The sequence below is a fragment of the Talaromyces stipitatus genome, genomic scaffold (assembly GCF_000003125.1).
Source record: "Talaromyces stipitatus ATCC 10500 scf_1105507295523 genomic scaffold, whole genome shotgun sequence".
Classification (NCBI taxonomy): Eukaryota; Fungi; Ascomycota; class Eurotiomycetes; order Eurotiales; family Trichocomaceae; genus Talaromyces; species Talaromyces stipitatus.
In genome coordinates, this window is record NW_002990113.1 from 1,529,942 (window position 1) to 1,546,387 (window position 16,446).

General features: G+C 46.2%; 6 protein-coding genes across 6 annotated transcripts, besides 1 other annotated feature; 3 read left to right on the forward strand and 3 right to left on the reverse strand.

Annotated features, from left to right (window-relative positions):
* Positions 1–1,300: 1,300 nt before the first annotated feature.
* Positions 1,301–3,757, reverse strand: TSTA_064940 (uncharacterized protein; the record flags this gene model as incomplete). Its single annotated transcript, XM_002340379.1, has 2 exons — positions 1,301–3,580; positions 3,671–3,757. The coding sequence occupies 2 exons, from the start codon at positions 3,755–3,757 to the stop codon at positions 1,532–1,534; spliced, it is 2,136 nt and encodes a 711-aa protein (XP_002340420.1). The 3' UTR covers positions 1,301–1,531.
* Positions 3,758–4,049: 292 nt separating this feature from the next.
* Positions 4,050–4,090: a microsatellite.
* A 1,340-nt stretch (positions 4,091–5,430) lies between these two features.
* On the forward strand, positions 5,431–7,747 carry TSTA_064950 (siderophore iron transporter, putative; the record flags this gene model as incomplete). Its single annotated transcript, XM_002340380.1, has 10 exons — positions 5,431–5,767; positions 5,815–5,854; positions 5,912–6,033; positions 6,084–6,116; positions 6,178–6,248; positions 6,307–6,378; positions 6,428–6,779; positions 6,835–7,188; positions 7,250–7,336; positions 7,392–7,747. 10 exons carry the CDS (start codon positions 5,431–5,433, stop codon positions 7,745–7,747), a joined length of 1,824 nt encoding a protein of 607 aa, XP_002340421.1.
* Positions 7,748–8,037: 290 nt separating this feature from the next.
* TSTA_064960 (D-amino acid oxidase, putative) lies at positions 8,038–9,037 on the reverse strand (the record flags this gene model as incomplete). The annotated part of the gene is made up of 3 exons (XM_002340381.1): positions 8,038–8,133; positions 8,254–8,704; positions 8,784–9,037. The coding sequence occupies 3 exons, from the start codon at positions 9,035–9,037 to the stop codon at positions 8,038–8,040; spliced, it is 801 nt and encodes a 266-aa protein (XP_002340422.1).
* Positions 9,038–9,352: 315 nt separating this feature from the next.
* On the forward strand, positions 9,353–11,429 carry TSTA_064970 (dipeptidyl peptidase IV, putative; the record flags this gene model as incomplete). The annotated part of the gene is made up of 3 exons (XM_002340382.1): positions 9,353–9,457; positions 9,515–10,269; positions 10,328–11,429. 3 exons carry the CDS (start codon positions 9,353–9,355, stop codon positions 11,427–11,429), a joined length of 1,962 nt encoding a protein of 653 aa, XP_002340423.1.
* Positions 11,430–11,537: 108 nt separating this feature from the next.
* On the reverse strand, positions 11,538–13,343 carry TSTA_064980 (penicillin-binding protein, putative; the record flags this gene model as incomplete). Its single annotated transcript, XM_002340383.1, has 3 exons — positions 11,538–12,042; positions 12,118–13,094; positions 13,149–13,343. The coding sequence occupies 3 exons, from the start codon at positions 13,341–13,343 to the stop codon at positions 11,634–11,636; spliced, it is 1,581 nt and encodes a 526-aa protein (XP_002340424.1). The 3' UTR covers positions 11,538–11,633.
* Positions 13,344–14,000: 657 nt separating this feature from the next.
* Positions 14,001–16,130, forward strand: TSTA_064990 (penicillin-binding protein, putative; the record flags this gene model as incomplete). Its single annotated transcript, XM_002340384.1, has 6 exons — positions 14,001–14,438; positions 14,492–14,813; positions 14,872–15,133; positions 15,196–15,337; positions 15,403–15,618; positions 15,684–16,130. The coding sequence occupies 6 exons, from the start codon at positions 14,001–14,003 to the stop codon at positions 16,128–16,130; spliced, it is 1,827 nt and encodes a 608-aa protein (XP_002340425.1).
* Between the last annotated feature and the right edge of the window lie 316 nt (positions 16,131–16,446).

Here is a 16,446-nt window from a genome sequence, read left to right on the forward strand (position 1 = left end):
TATCGATCAGGTCAAAAGCGTCTTCATCTTTGAGTAGGGCTTGACATGGATATACAAGTCCGAGCAAATTATAACTTCAAAGAAAAGGTAGTCAAATTGTGGCTTCGATAATTTACGTAGTGCAGTATTTGTGCATCATCGTACAGTAGTAGTGTAGCTGTTCGGAAATTGTTCGCCGAATAAAAGAACTGTCAGTCGAGGATTATGCTCGAAAAGGAATTGTAAATAGTACAGTTTTATTTCTGAAGACTCTATACAACCAATGGATTGTGTCTACTAGACAAATCCGCTTTTTTAGGGCATTCAGTGATAGATCGAGTTTGAACTTGTACACTAGGAAATGGATACGCTCCACTCGCCTCATTTTTGTTTTGACTTGTAAGTGATGTCCTGGCAGATCATGTATGAAGATATTTGCCACATGGAATATACATAAAACGCTATCTATTTAGCTATAACTGCAAGATCGTATGTATCTCCACTGACGGTGGTCGATGTACTGGCGTATGCATGAGGCTAACAATCCGATGATCCGAAGAGCAACGTAGAGGATTTCATGGCCCCAAGCTGGACATATGACAAGAAAGCCGGTGTCTGGTGCGAGTTGGATTGATGTATAACAGAATCGTACTCTTTTCACCGCGAGCATATTGCCGAGTATAATCGCCCATATCCCAACCCCTGTTGTCTATCGTGGCTTACTTGTACAACATCACACTCAAAGCCTCAATGAACCCTGGACGGAATGCCCACTTCATCAATGGGTCTGCTCAGGTGACAAGTGCTTGCAAGGTAGGAATTGGAAATGAGGATATTGTTGTCTTTGGAGACATTTACCAATAGACATCTCTGGAATTGAGATGCCTAGAGACCATGACAGTAAACGAAGTTTGATTTTTTTTCGCAGTTCCTTCACCGTCGTTTTGACAAGTCCAATAGGCTGTAATAAAAAGGGGGGTGAATGATTGTCACAGCCACGTCGCAAGCAATGTATGACTCCAGGATTGCGATTAGGGCTAGCTTTAGCGTGGGTTCTCATGACGGCGGCAAACTTCGTCGTCAAATGGACTATGGAAAACATGGACGCAGTCGATTTTGTGGATTGAAATTTGGCTGAGATTTTCTTCCTGCATAGCCCGATAATTTGGCATATGATCGCCGTGTACTTTTTCTTAGCCTTGGGCATCATTCGTTATGATTTGACAGCACTGCCTCATCAACTCATGCCTGAAGCGGGACTAAGATGTACCCATGCATATAAAAATATTGCAAGTGGTCGGTTTTTAAATTTTCATTGAAGCCAAGTAATATGACGCTCTCTTGTTAGACATTTGAATAGATACCTATTCAGGTAGAATAAATCTCGGAGGCTGGCGCACGTGAGGGTAGGTAGCCCTAATCTTGAATATCATCAATGGATCATGTCTGGATACATCTACTAATGACGTTTTAGTAGTATGCATTTGTTTCACGTACGATGTGTTTCTGTATCATGCAGCACACTAGAAAACCAAGTATTCATACAGTCTCGTCATACCTCTGGTATCTCCACAATTTCGTTGTATAGTTTTCCTGTATAAATATCCTTCCCGCAGATTCCTACGTGCATTCTGAAATCGCTTTGATAAAGATCTGATTTCTCTGCGTCTTCGGTGTCGAGGGGCAAGACCAGAAGCACATCGCGCCGACTTTGCCTTTGGTTTATGATGAATCGAATGATTCTTTTTATCAACCCAAATGGTAACCCACTCTCCAGGGGGACTCCGAAATCTTCTACTTTGCGTATCCATCCCTCTATCCATGAAGCCACATCTGGGCGCGGACAACTAACCATACATAATATCAGAATGGGCAGAATGCCGGCGTTGAAAGTATTTTTGTAAATACAGTCTGAAATCTGGAGGCCGGCCGTGATCCGCAATATAAGTTCTGCCCATGGGCAGTCTTTCCTCGTGAGAGGAGGTACAACGAACTTTGGGTTTCTCAGTCGGTTGATCACATCTAGGGAACACATCATCCGAGCTTGCGCATAATAGGCATAATTCATCGCGGCTTCAAAGGTATGAAATTTCAAAGGAAGTATGTCAAGAGAATTAGATTCGTTTGTTGACTGCCCGGTTAGATTCCGACGCTGAGATGCATAGCTCTCTATAGGGAGCTCGGATAGCTCAAGGGTCGAGTGCCACTCATCGAGCTTCGCATGGCACTTCTCCAAGGACTTCCAGTAGTCGTCGTCAATGGCGGCTAGTTGTGATACGGATTCTTTTCGGGCCTTCGGAAGTGACATCCGGGAAAGTATCTTGTCCAGTGGTGAACTGTTGCCGACACTTCGAGACTCGCCGCGCGTCACACACCAGTCGAGGATAATTTTTCGGCTCAAGAGCTTGCAATTGCACACCATAATAGTGATGGAATCGTGGTGTGATCCTTTGGGAGTTATCATGCCATTGAGCGGGAACATGTCGATGCTGTGAGTAGACATCGAGGGTATGTAGCTTCCCAAGTAACGATTCACAAACTGGGAGCGTAGGTTCATCCAGGTAGATAGTAATTTTTGTCCTGTGGTATGGGATTCGATCTCATCGCGGTGAGAGGAGAGGAATTTATCAATAACAGTCATGTGTCCGATGCCACCAGCAAAAGATCCCGAGTCCAATTCGAAGTAGTAAGATAGAAGCAGCGCTGCCAAGACGTGAAGCGAATTCATCTGGGGATACATCTCTACACACTTTCCGATGCCTTGAATGACTTGATTGTAGTACTGTAAACTTTGATATTGGTGATCTTTCTGGGGCATATAAAAGGATTTCCTGGTTCGATGTGCCGTACGAACAATCAAAGATTCAAGGTGAGCTACATATGCTGCTGAGATGGCTAGCACCGCGTTTCGCAGAGGCTGGAAATCGGGCATTTCAGCGGTGATATCGCGAAATACTGGGGGTAGTAGAGTGGCCACACTGTTGTGCCACTGCGAAAAATAATAGTCACTGAGGCTTGAAGGATCGCTCATGCTCGCCAACGGAGAAGCTCGATACGCATAATCGCTAACGTTGGGGAACATAGTGTCTGAGATGGCTGGTATTTGCGTAGAGTCCCCATAATCGCTGGGGTTAGTGCTGTCGTCTGAAGAAGATAAGTCACTTGTATGACGCAATCGAACCATTCGCTCCATTGAATGGCATGTATCGAAGCTTTCTGTGGCAGCCCAAGTCCAAGCGGGGGCGGTGTCGAGGAAAGCGTCGTCGAGGGGAGATAAATGGCTATCAATAGTGATGTTGGATTGGCTTTGCGAGCTGGATTCGTGAGAATCGACTACGGACGACTCGTTCTTCTCTAACGCGCTGGCTTCGCTTTGAAGAACGGTTGTCTGATTGTCTGTATCCGAAACAGAACTGGTAGACTGGCCCCATGTTTCTAATGCCGTCGGCGACAACGATTGCTGGGAAGGAGTCTCTCTGCGACTCGCGACTCGCCAGTCCCACAGTAGTGTTGATAATTTGGGGGTCACAGAACTTGTATCGTACCGCATAGCCTTCACAGTGTAGACCAAGCTGACTGCAGGCCCGGCATACTGGCTTTGCTTCATCACACTGCAGCGAGCCACGGCATGTCAGTGTGGTGATATGTAGTATAAATACGGCCTTTACAGACAATGATCGTTCGTACCTACCTTCACCTTCCGCCGGCGGCAAGTATAGCAGCCGGTGCGAACACGGGTGATGCCCGACTTCATCCGCTTCCGTGGCTGGATGTCCATTGAGACAGGCTTATCGGATGTGGAGAGCGGAAACAAAATATGTAGGCCAGCGCAATTGCTGATGAGTCAGCCCAGAATTGCGGAATTAGACTATATGGTGAGAATGAATGCTTTGTCGCAGGACTACAGTTAATATGACGGGCAGGGGGGGGAGAGGAGTGTTGATTCTATCCTGTTATTGTCATCTGGGAGGCCGATATGGAGATGGGGGAGCCTTAACGCCGAGGGTTTCCGCCCCGTTATCAGATAACTAAGGAAAGTGGAGGCGCCATCACGTGGCCTCTGATAAGGATTTGCTTCCTTTTACTTTCCTTTCCTTTCCTCTCCTCTCCTCAGCAAGCGCAAGGGCTAGAGCTGATCTACTGCACCTCATCACTTTTGCACAAAAGCTATTATGCCATATATTCCAGTCGTGGCCGCTTAGCCTCTTCTCACACCAAATCCATCAAGGGTGAATGCCGAACGTGGCCAGTGGAGGAGGTAAGGCGGCCAAGAGTCAAGATTGCACAACTATGGCTGGGACAAGTTGGGCGTTTTATATGACTTATATGACTAACATGTACTCATACGATGCCTTACCTGCGTGAAATATCATCACGCACTTGGTGGATCTGGTAGAGATGGAGGTGTCATTGCAGTTGCAGGAGAACCTTCCACCTTTTTATTTTCACCCTTACCCACCTATTGTAAATGTCTTTCCAATTCGAGGTCCACAGTAGGACTGCACTATCATCACCGGTCGCGTCTATGTACTACCAGAACATTTGCATAATACGTTGGTATCCTGTTCATCGACCCGGATGCAGTATGGTATTCCGCACCTCTGGATCATGGCATACGAGCACGTTCTGCAATCATACACGTGGAGATTAGCTTAAGATTATAACATAGTTAATATGGACTGCTGAGTGTTCCCTGTGCCCATCTGCTCTTAACTGGACTTAAGCAAAGAATAGCTTATGTAAGGAGAGCAAGGGCGTTTATGCTAATGAGAGATATAGCATCTGCCACCCAGAGTCCATGCGCAGCTCTGCACGGTCCTTAGGAATCAAAGAATATTGATCCATTAGATGAGGTCGTACAAATACAGGGCGCGGTTCGGCTATCCTCGACATATCTCAATTATCTGCCCGGTAGTCTGGTCAGTGGCGATGCTAGCGACAGTTAGTAGAGCAAATATACCGAATTAGCCGACAAAATCCGCCCTTTGACCCCGGATAACAGAATTATTGACCCATTGGAATTTAGAACCATGTAGCTATCTAATACTAACAGAGAAGGTAAAGTTTAATCTACTTATCATATTATAGTACTACCACCTGAGTTTGTCTACTATTGAGCGCTCATTAGAACCAACAACCTAAGGTTAATTAGCCAATGCCAATGCGTGTTTGGTAAGCTCGGACTATGTCGTCGGATCTGCTGGCCGAATTTGGTATAGCAGAGCGACTGCCATGAAGATGGGCCAGCTTTAAGCCATCAACCAACACAACAGCCTCCAGAGCTTGCAGAGCTTGCAGAGGGGGTGCAAATCTAGAATCACCCACTATGCACAGCTCCTGATAACGTGAAACCTCGAGTAACGAATATAGAGGGGGGCATGGAACTAATGGCTTTGTGCTCTTGTTCATTGTTCACAATCGACCATTGACGAAAGAACTTTGCCGAAAACAATGGACTCCTCAGAAGCTCCGGAGGGTCAAAAGACCTTCGATCAGAAGAGTCCGTCTGTGGACATTGATGCTGAAAGCGTTGCCATAGCTGGTGGCGAGAATGCCCGTGCAACCATGGAGACCAAGCAACTCGCTGGTCTCGCAGACCTGGATGGCATCAAGCGGAGCTGGAATTTGCAAGGATTGGTTGTCATATGGATATCGGCGTTGCTGATGAGTTTCGCCCTCAACTTGAACAACCATACCGCAAACTCGTTTGCATCCTATGCTACAAGCGAGTTTGCTTCCGCTCCACTCTTAGGAACCATCACCGTGGTGCAGTCTGTTGTGTCATCCGGTTTGTGATTGTCAACTTCGTACTGTTCCATGCTAAGAGGATTACAGTGGCGCTACAACCTCTCGCGAGGCTGGCAGATGTATACGGGCTAGTATACCATATCTATCTTTTCCCATTTGACGGTCTCACTCTAATGTAATGCAGACGATTTGAAATGTTCGCGCTTTCAGTGTTTTTGTTAACCATCGGAGAGATTATGATAGCATCCTCCAGTAATGTGAGCGTCTATGCCGGTGCTCAAGTGTTCTGGGCATTCGGGTATATAGGTACGCCATGTATTCCGCAACTCCACTAACAACATAACTGATGTTTGTAGGAATTTCGTTGATGCTTCAGATCTTAGCGGGCGGTGTGTAGCTCAATCTTCCAATGTTTGTTTCGAACTGAGGACTGACGGCCTCTATCTCCAGACACCAGTGATCTCCACAACCGTGCCCTTCTCAGCGCGATACCCCTTACCCCTTCACTTATAACTTGTTGGGTGAGCACCTGGCTCCAGAATCTTATTTTCGATTGTCGTTAACCTAATGTTTGATTAGATTGCCGGACCAGTCGCATCGGGAATAATCAAGATTACGTGGAGATGGGGGTTCGGAATTTTCGCAATTATTGTTTGTCTCCGTGCCATTTATGCTGCTCCGATACCAGCTAACGTTCTAGATTCCCACAATCGCAATACCTCTTTTAGCTTCCCTTTACATTAACAAGAGAAAAGGCAAGAAGTTGAGAAAAGCAGAAGGGACCTACCAGCGTCTAAATCACTTACAAAACTTCCTCCAACTTGATCCAGTCGGCCTCGGTCTCTTGGCCGCGGGGCTCTCCCTTATACTGATCCCAATATCGCTAGCTTCCTCGAATACTAATACCTGGAAGAGCGCACATACAATCGCAGATCTCATAGTTGGTGCTGTCTGTTTAGTTGCACTGGCCGTATGGGAGACTAAATGGGCTCAATGGCCAATCTTGCCAATATCCCTTCTCACGAGCCGTACAGTCATCTTCGGGTTGTCAGGTAGATATCTCGTCTCAATTGAGAAGGTCGACATAAGCTAACGACGAGAGCACAGCTATGCTAATCAACTATGCCGGTCTTTACCTACTTCAAAGCTACCTCATCTATTACGAAATGGTGGCAGCCAATCTTTCAGTAAACGCAGCAACGAACATCTATATCCTTATACCATTTGCAGGATCGTTAGGCCAGGTCGGTGCGGCGCTTTTGGTTAAGTATTCCAGAAGATACAAATGGATCGTAGTATCTGGATACGGAGTTATAGTCCTCGGAATGGGTTTAACGTACAAGTATATCAATGGTCATGGCCAAATGCCTCAACTTGTTGTTTCCCAATTGATCCTGGGTATTGGAGAAGGCATCGTCATGACGACTCAATTTGGAGTGCAGGCCTCCGTCAGTCAAGCCGGTAAGACCAAACCAATCTGCAAGCCATCACCCTCGATTAATTTCTCACTCTCGTCCTATAGACATGGCAGCGGGAACGGCGTTGTACACTACAGCTATCGGAATTGGAAATGCTATTGGTTCTGCTGCCGCAGGAGGAATCTGGACAAGTAGGAAACCGATTATTCCTGGAGGTCCATGATGGAATTCTAACACCATTATCAGGTTTACTTCCTCGCAAACTTCGCGCCAACCTGCCTTCGGATGCGGCAAGCGCCCTGTCGGAGATCGAAGGCTCTGTTGTTGCTGCAATGTCATATGAATGGGGAACACCAATCCGTGACGCTATCAATAAATCGTATACTACTGTGTTCCGAACCATGATACTAGCAGGTTTGGTTCTTGTTGCCGTTGCACTTCTCTGTTCTCTCTTGGTGATAGATCTTAATATCATGCAGGTGGACGAAAGCAGAGATTATAAGGGAGTGGTTATTGGAAAGACTGGTGCGGTGGATGCATTGAAGGAGAAAGTCCATATAGGTGAAGGTGGAGACTCCGCTCCATCGAAGGAGGATTCTTGATTTGGGATAGTCTTATATTCACACAACCACGTATGTATTTGATGTTTATTCGAGATGGATAGTCAAACATGATTCTGGGACTTGATCAATAACTCTGTTCATAGCACATTATTCCATTACTACCATTAGCACAAGTGAAGAGGTTAGATACAGATGGTGTACCTTTTCTGAGTTTCAGAGGCTTGCGGAATTGTCTACCTTGTGTGAATTGAGATCTTTTTGACAAGGTCTCTATGCTATGGGTAGCTTTGTTGTATATTACAATGCAGAGTCCTGCTGTCTATGTCAAACTAGTTACCTTTGATAAACGATTTCCTTTTCTTTGTAAGGAAGAGTGAGAAGAGCAAAAGGCCCTTACACAGATTCAAAAACTTCGCATTTTGAGACTGTGGCTATTACTTCTATGCTATGCTTTTAAGATTCCATTTTATCAACAACTTTTCAAGTCTTGTCTACATCTAAAGATTAGCTTCAATCTTTGTTTCTCGTTCTACAAGCAAACCCACTGCAGATGTACATCCGTACGACGATTGATATCCCCAGCCTCCATGGCCATAATTATGAACGACTGGTATCCCCCTGATATATTCAGTTTCGATACGCACGCCTTGAGGACGCAAGGGACGGAAGCCCACACCATGGCGAATGATGCTCAGCTCATCCACACCTTGCCCCTGCGTCAATGCTGGATACAGAGTCACACAGCCTCTCTTGATATTTTCGGCAAGGTCTGTGTCTGGGGACTCTTCCCAATTGTTGACCTGGTAACAACCTCCGAGGATTGATCCCCCTCCTGTATGTCGTGTGTCAATTTTTCTCTCCACTGAGGTCGGAGTATATTCAAAGGACTTGCCTCCAGGACGGCACATCATGTACACCATCGCGTTTTGTCCAGACGTTGTGTTCGAGACGGTGGTCATGACCCCTGGGTCATTACGAACAACTACCACCTGTCCTCTGGCAGGGACAACGCTTTTTGTCCTCAACGCCTCCGAGGCTTCGCACCATTAATCCAGTACAGTTAACAATTAACTACACGTGTCCTGGGTTCTCGTGAAGGCATGCAGCATCGGTAACGTGCTCAACTACTGCTCTTTTGAAGGCGACGCCATTACCCAGACACTTGGACAAAAGCCATGGGAGGTAGATCGCAGTATTTATGCATACGGTCGTGAATTCGTAGGTTGAATGTGTCCTTCGATCCTTTGCAAAATCCTCAATTCGAATTTGGTGGTCCAGATGAATTTTTGGGAAGACACGACCGGATCTGACCAAATGCCATATCACCATTATCTTTGGGAAAGAAATAATTGAACGTTCCCAGCTTACTCTCATTGCTTTTCTTATCCTTCTAGGGAACTACATACTTTGCACATGGCTAGCCTAGTTTGGATCTAGCCCTGGTGATAGTTGGCGATAGTCCGAGATGGTAGCTTTCCGCATTGGGTGTCTGGGAGCGAGAGTATATTTCCAAGATAAACTCGCAATGCAGCTTCTTTGCATATGAAAGGAGGGCAGCCATGATGAATGGTACATTTGGTTTCGTCAACCCTAGTCGAGTTTCGTCCCTGAGAAATATATTCATCTTAGGTACGTGGTAAAGTAATGGCAGACGCATCGACAGTTGCGCCGTACGGAAAATGGGACAGTCCCATCACTGCCGAGCATCTCTCCGGCGACAGTATTCATCTTGAAGGAGTGCAGGCGAATGTAAGTCATCTAACCCGGAACATGTGAAGTGTATATGCCATAACTCATCAAAGTAAGCCATTAACCGGAAAACTTTTCGTTCTCGAGTCACGCCCTGCAGAAGGTGGAAGATATGCTGTTGTGGAGTTGACTGATGCCTCTGCAAAAGATGTTTTGGCCCCGAAGTATAGTGCTATGGGCACAATTCACGAATACGGCGGTGGTTCCATTGCAATGCACCCCAATGGCCGCTTACTCTTCACCAATCATCCAAATAATGGCATTTTTCTGTTAGACCCTGCATCTGGGCAGGTAGAGACCGTGGTGGCTCCTGATGCGGACGTGCGCTATGGCAATTTTAATGTTCATCCTACGGCTCAGGAATGGATTGTTGCCGTCCAAGAGACTCACACTAAAGATTCTCACGGTAGCACGACTGTAACAAATACGATTGTCGCTATTCACGTCCCAACGGCAAATGTGTCTAATATCGTACAGGGTGCGGATTTTTATCAGCATCCACAATTCAGTCCAGATGGCAGCCAAATCTGTTGGACACAATGGGATCATCCCGACATGCCTTGGACCGGGACACTACTATGCATAGCTTCTTGGGAGCCCAACAAACTATTGGAGGGTAATCTGGTTTCAGGTCAAGCTGGTGTCGAGAGCATTTGTCAACCAAGATGGAGTATAGATGGCACTTTATTCTATGTTAGTGACAAGTCCGGTTATTGGCAATTGTATCGGTTTGACGGAGCCGTGTCGAATCACATTCATCTTGATGGACTAGAGTCTGCCGAGTTCGGAAGCAGAGAGCCTTGTCTTGCGAAGTAAGCCACTATTTCGTGTCGAAATTACCAAAGAAGTCTGACTAACGCTGACTCTCAGTTGCACCTATATCCAGCTAGATGAGGACACTCTTGTCGCGTCTGCTATCAAAAGCGCAACATCTAATCTAATATTGATTGACCTAAACACTAATTCATGGAAAGACTTATCCTTGCCTATCGTCGAGATTCAAAAGAATGCTCTCGCGCGTATCTCGTCTTCATCCTTTGCCGTCATAGGAAGTACTCGGACTACCCCGCAGGCGCTCTATCGGGTCGACTTGGGCAACAGTGCTTCTACGAAGCTACTTAGATCAACTATACAGCTTGACATACCTGAATCAGTCATCTCACAGGCGCGACACATCAAATTTCCGCGAGTTTACAGTAAAGGAAACGCCGGATCTGCGAACGCTTGGCTTGTCGAATCTAAGAACAGTGCATTCAAAGGGCTGGAAGGAACAAAGCCTCCCTTGTTAGTGTGGATGCATGGTGGCCCAACATACCATGTTTCACCGGGGCTTTCTCTGACTACCCAATACTGGACATCACGCGGCTATGCCTATGTGCTTGTCAATCATGTTGGGTCCACCGGTTACGGGCGTGCTTACCGTGAGCTCCTTGACGGCCAATGGGGCGCTGCCGACATTGAAGATGCAGCTAGCTGCGTTGCATATCTCAGTTCCGAAGGCATAATTGATCCTACTAAGGTTGGAATTGTTGGTGAGAGCGCTGGCGGCTACGCAGTCATGCAAGCTCTTTACATATACCCGGAAATCTGGGCTGCTGGAATGAGCATTTATGGAATTTGCAGCTTGCCGGAATTTGCAGAAACGACTCATAAATTTGAAAGTCATTATATTGACTCTCTTGTGCTAGGCAAAGGAGATAAAAGCAAGGAGGAAATAGAGGCCATCTACAAGAGCCGCAGTGCGGTTTATCATGCGCAGAACATTAAGGCGCCACTATTGCTCTTGCAAGGAAACGTCGATACAGTTGTTCCGGCGTGGCAGGCTACGCGCATGGAGGAAAAAATGCGCGAACTCGGGAAAGATATCCAGGTTGTGATGTTCCAGGGAGAAGGGCATGGGTTCCATATGGCCAAGACGATTAAAGCTTCAACCGAGATACAGACTAAGTTTTGGATGGACAAGCTTCTTTAGAAATTTAAATATCTTGCATTTAAGGTCCATTTAAATATTAGCCGAGCACTAGATCTTTGGTGTACAATGTCATTATTTCACCTAGAAGTTGTAAAAAAATACCCATTCCAAGGTTACAGTAGTCTGTTTTCAAATGCTATATATAAGCCTCATTCTCTACCATGTGTCTAATAGTGACATTAGGGCCTAAAAAATTGTTATTGTTCAGTTGGTACGTTCAAACCAAATGAGTGTGTCCGGCATGTCTGCAAAATCAATAGCGGCACCAAATCTAGTCACTCTGCCCTCAGCATTTATCTGAAATTCAGCCTTGACAACGGCGTCAGATTCCTGATGAAACCGAAACAAAAATATCTCTGCTAAAAAGAACTCAGCAGTGACGTGTTTCAGTTTCATTCGAGTAGGGAAAGATCCTGTGAGAAGAACGTTGAGTTGAGGATCATCGTCAGATGTCACGCTAATGATCAGATCCGGATGGGCTGGGTGTGTATATGTGCCAGTATAGTTTGTCAATGGGAGGGACAAGGGCCGAGCTGGAGAAGGTATAGACGGATATAGGCGTTGTTGGGCCGTTGAGTTGTACTCTCTTCGTTGGGCAAGCCTCTTCTGAGTGCTAAAAAGGCGCATTAGCGTATAAGTACGGACATGATAAACGTATTGCGATTTTCCTTAGAAACTTGGAGCTTACACATTGTAGAGGTTAATACGTTGGCTTTGTGGAACGGTCAGCATTTCATCTATAAGATACCATGCGAGAGTTTCTCGCCCTGGACCATCGGCGTTGCAGAAGACGAGGGCACCCCAATCACGTTCAGGAAAATAAACCATGGTTGCAGTCATGCCCTCCAAGCCTCCAGGATGCAACATGACAAATTCGCCATGGTACGTCGATGACATCCAACCCAATGTATATAACATCTGCTTTTTGAGCTGTGGTAGCATCTGCGGGCAGAAAGAACGTGGAGTAAGCATCGCAGCATACCCTGCTTTTGACAACGGGCCAGACTGCCGCATCATAGATCGGATATACTTGGCGTAATCAAGGACGTTTGATATTACAGCGCCGGCGCCGCTCAATACTGCGTCACAATAAGGGATCTCCTTTGCCTGAGAGCTCTCTTCGTCCCAGCCATAGGGTATCGCGAGATTGGCGTCATTCTCACTTGAAGCAACGTACTTCTGAGCGTCTTCGAGGGAAAAGAAAGTTGACTTCATATCCAGGGGATCCCATATGTGTTTGCGTAGAAAGTCCCCTAGCCACTCTCCAGTCACGACCTCGATCACATGTGCCACAGTAATAAATAATGCATTGCAATACTGCCAGGTGGTCCTGACATCCTTGTTCATTTTGAAGTGGCGCAGGCTTCGAACGACATCTCGGACGCTGCCGGGCCGGCCCAAGGTCAGTTCATGCCCTGGCAACCCAGATCGATTGGAGAGAGCGTCCTCCAACGTCACATGTGAGGTGGCATACTCGTCTGAGAGGACAAAGTCGTCCCGAATTATCTGATTGAGAGGAGTGGTCCATTTGATGTTGGGATACTTTTCGTCATCATCGACTAGCAGAGAGGCCGCCGCAGCAGTGAAGGACTTGGTCGTGCTCCCCGTATAAAACAAGGTCGAAGGTCGAACTGGGACATCCGGCAACGCGGCGATTCCATATCCCTGTTTATGGCAATTAGTAAACAACTGGTGAAAGAAGAACGAGCGACGAATTACCTCGGCCCAGGTCTCATCTCCGTCAACTACTGCAATAGAGACACCTTGTATGTGCCATTTACTCAATGTTTCGTACACAAGCTTCTCAAATTCCTCGTTCAGAGGAGAGGTCTTGGTTGAAGGGGTGCCGTTATTGGCGGATGGGGTTTCTTCTGATGCCGGGATTGCTGCAGTAGCATTTCCTGTAGGTGCCATCGTGGGATCAACGTTTAGTATTTGGTTCAGAATAGAATGTGCTGCGGGCTGCGGCATGGAACAAATGCAAACTGGAGATGCTGTCCAAGGTCCCCTGTCTTTATGAAGCTAACAGTTACCGTCACTCTCTCGATCAAACAGCGAGACTCAGCTACCGTTCAAATCGTGAGTTTTTACAGACATCATGCCTCTCATATTCTAACTTGCACAACGCAACAAAAGTTTCAAGCAGAGTTAGTTGGCCGATGTTGTGGTTGTAGCATCCTATCTAGGGACATCTTACCGAGACCGAGATGCGCTAACCAGATCTGGAGTGAGAGAGCGAGCAAGCTTGCCCGTTTTGGTCTATAATTAGCCCTAACTAGGTGGATGATGGTGCATTCCTAAAACAGTAGAGCTCTATCATTCACGTTCTAATTCCAAACTATGTAGCCCAGTTAATTCAATATGGGGACCAGATACCCAGTGGGGCCCCTGGAGTGAATAGTAGATACAAATGACCAGTAGATAATCATCATCTTCGTGTTTTGCTAGCGCTGAGTCGGGATAGGTACTACTACAGACCCGTTTAGCATAAGAAGGCATCATGCCCATTTCTATGAGAGCAAATCCAAGTATCCATTGTCTGGTGTCAACTCAACTACCGCTATTTATAAAATGCAGTTTTGTCGCTTCTTCGTCTGGGCAAGCGCTTCCATGTCGGTGCTCGCCAGCACACAACTGCCAAAGATAGACCTTGCTGTGCTGGGGCCCCTATACCAACCTGCATCAAATGCATCATACAAAGCGTTTACTAATGCCAAAGCTCAAGCTCTTGCAGCACTCAATGAGGCACTGGCAAATGGTGCTAATATGTATGGTTCCTTAGACAACCAGACGACATCCTTCTCTGTATTGGTGTTCGACTTAACTAGTGACGAGCCTTTATTCGATTTCCACTTCGAGGCACCAGGGCTGGATGGGTCGCTCACCAAGGGTAATTTAAGTGATGAGACGATTTATCGAACAGGCAGTGTCGGGAAACTTCTCACTATGTACACATGGATGGTCGATATCGGGGACTCAGTTTTCACAGATCCTATCACTAAATACATTGTCAGTCACTCTGTAAAGCTTTCACCTGACTTTTCCTGACTCTCCCATCTTAGCCTGAACTTGCTCAAGCTGCCACTAAATCCAGCAATTCGCTCTTCTACACTAATTGGAGTGAGGTCACTATTGGCAGCCTTGCCTCCCAAATGTCCGGAATTGGTGTCAACTGTAAGCCTCCTGTTTTGGGTTCCATTTTTGACGATGTTGACAAAAGTTTCACAGTTCACGTTGGCGATCTTGCCACTCCATATATCACCGGGATACCCCCGCCAGAAGTGATTCCTGGGGCTATCAGCCTTGGGTACCCTCCTGTTGATAATGACACCATTACCCAATGCAGCTTCTACAGCTACTATCTTCCCACTTGTACACGAAAGCGTGAGTTTATTCTCAAAAGCTATGTCAAGTATCACTCCATACTGACGTATTGTCTTAGAACTTCTCAATGGCATCATCCACCATCCACCATTGTACCCATCTTATAGCTCTCCCGTCTATTCCAATGTTGCATACCAGATCCTCGCCCTTGCATACGAAGAAGTTACAGGACACTCCATTAACGAAGGTCAAGTCAAAATCTATAAAAAACTGGGCATGACATCAACAAGTCCAACAGCCCCTGGAAGTAACGCAAATACTATAATCCCCTACAATACCACCTTCTCAGCATTTGACTATGAGCTTGGCCTTGCAGGACCGTAAGTACGCCATCCAGAAACACTATTATTCCTGATCTTATCTCTTTTGTCTTATTTATTAGCTCTGGGGGCCAGTACACCTCAACCAAGGACTTAGCAACTTTCGGTCGGGCAATCCTCAAGAGTACTTTAATGCCATCTTATGTTACCCGTCGCTGGCTAAAACCAGTGACCTTCACGTCGCAGCTGTTGAAATCCGTCGGGGTAAGTTGATTTTCCTGCGCATTCCACTGACTGCGCCGGATGATTGTTAACTTCGTTCTTCTTAGGCACCTTGGGAGATTCAAAGATACCTTCTTCCAGCAAACACCATCATCAATGCCAGCCATATCGTTGACATGTACTCTAAATCGGGTGACATCGGTGCCTACTCGACATTCTTTGGAGTGGTTCCAGATTTTGGGGTTGGCCTCAGCGTTCTAGCAGCTGGTGTCAACCCCCATACTCAGATTTCGCCTGTGAGAGACACCGTTGTTGAGATCTTCGTAAGTCAAACGACTTTACCAAATCACTTTTTTTATGGCAAAGCTTGATCCTAACAAGATATTAGTACCAAGCAGCAGAAGCTTCTGCTAAGGAACAAGCGAGGAGAGCGTTTACCGGCACTTTCCAAGCCACCAATATCAACTCTTCTATCACGCTGGGCGTGGACGGTGGCCCCGGAGTTGTAATCCAGGAGTGGATTAGCAACGGGACCAACTTTCTACAGAATGCATACCTGGCCAGCTATGATGACTTCCGTCTCTACCCAACAGAACTGAGCGTGGAGGCTGACAGCATAACTTATTATACCTACCATTTGAACTTTTTAGCGTCAGATGGCGAGCCAGCAAAAGGAGACTTTTGGTCATACAACAATGACTACTGGTTGTTCCTTGACGCTCTTATCTACAAAAACTTGGCTACGGATGATTTCATTATCGGTTTCGACAAAGATGGCATTGTACAGAGTGTTCAGTCTGCCGCGCTGCGAGTATCGATGTCTCGATCCGAGTAGAGGTGAATATCATACTGAGGGAGGCCTTGATTCACTCTTGAATATGAAGTCAGCGAACATCAAAATCTGAACCAATGTATTCAAATCAAAATCTGCCAATCTTTGAATTCATCGTAGTCCCAAATTTATTATGAGTAGTCTGATTTTCTTTTCTTGCCTCGGGCATCATTCAATATGATTTGATAACCTAGGGTTTAAGAATATTACGATGTATAAAGAATTAGTTTCGAATTTTTAATTTGAATAGATACCTATTCAGGTAGGATAGATCGGAGGCTGGCTGAATAACCCTAATATCGGATACCTATACCGGCAG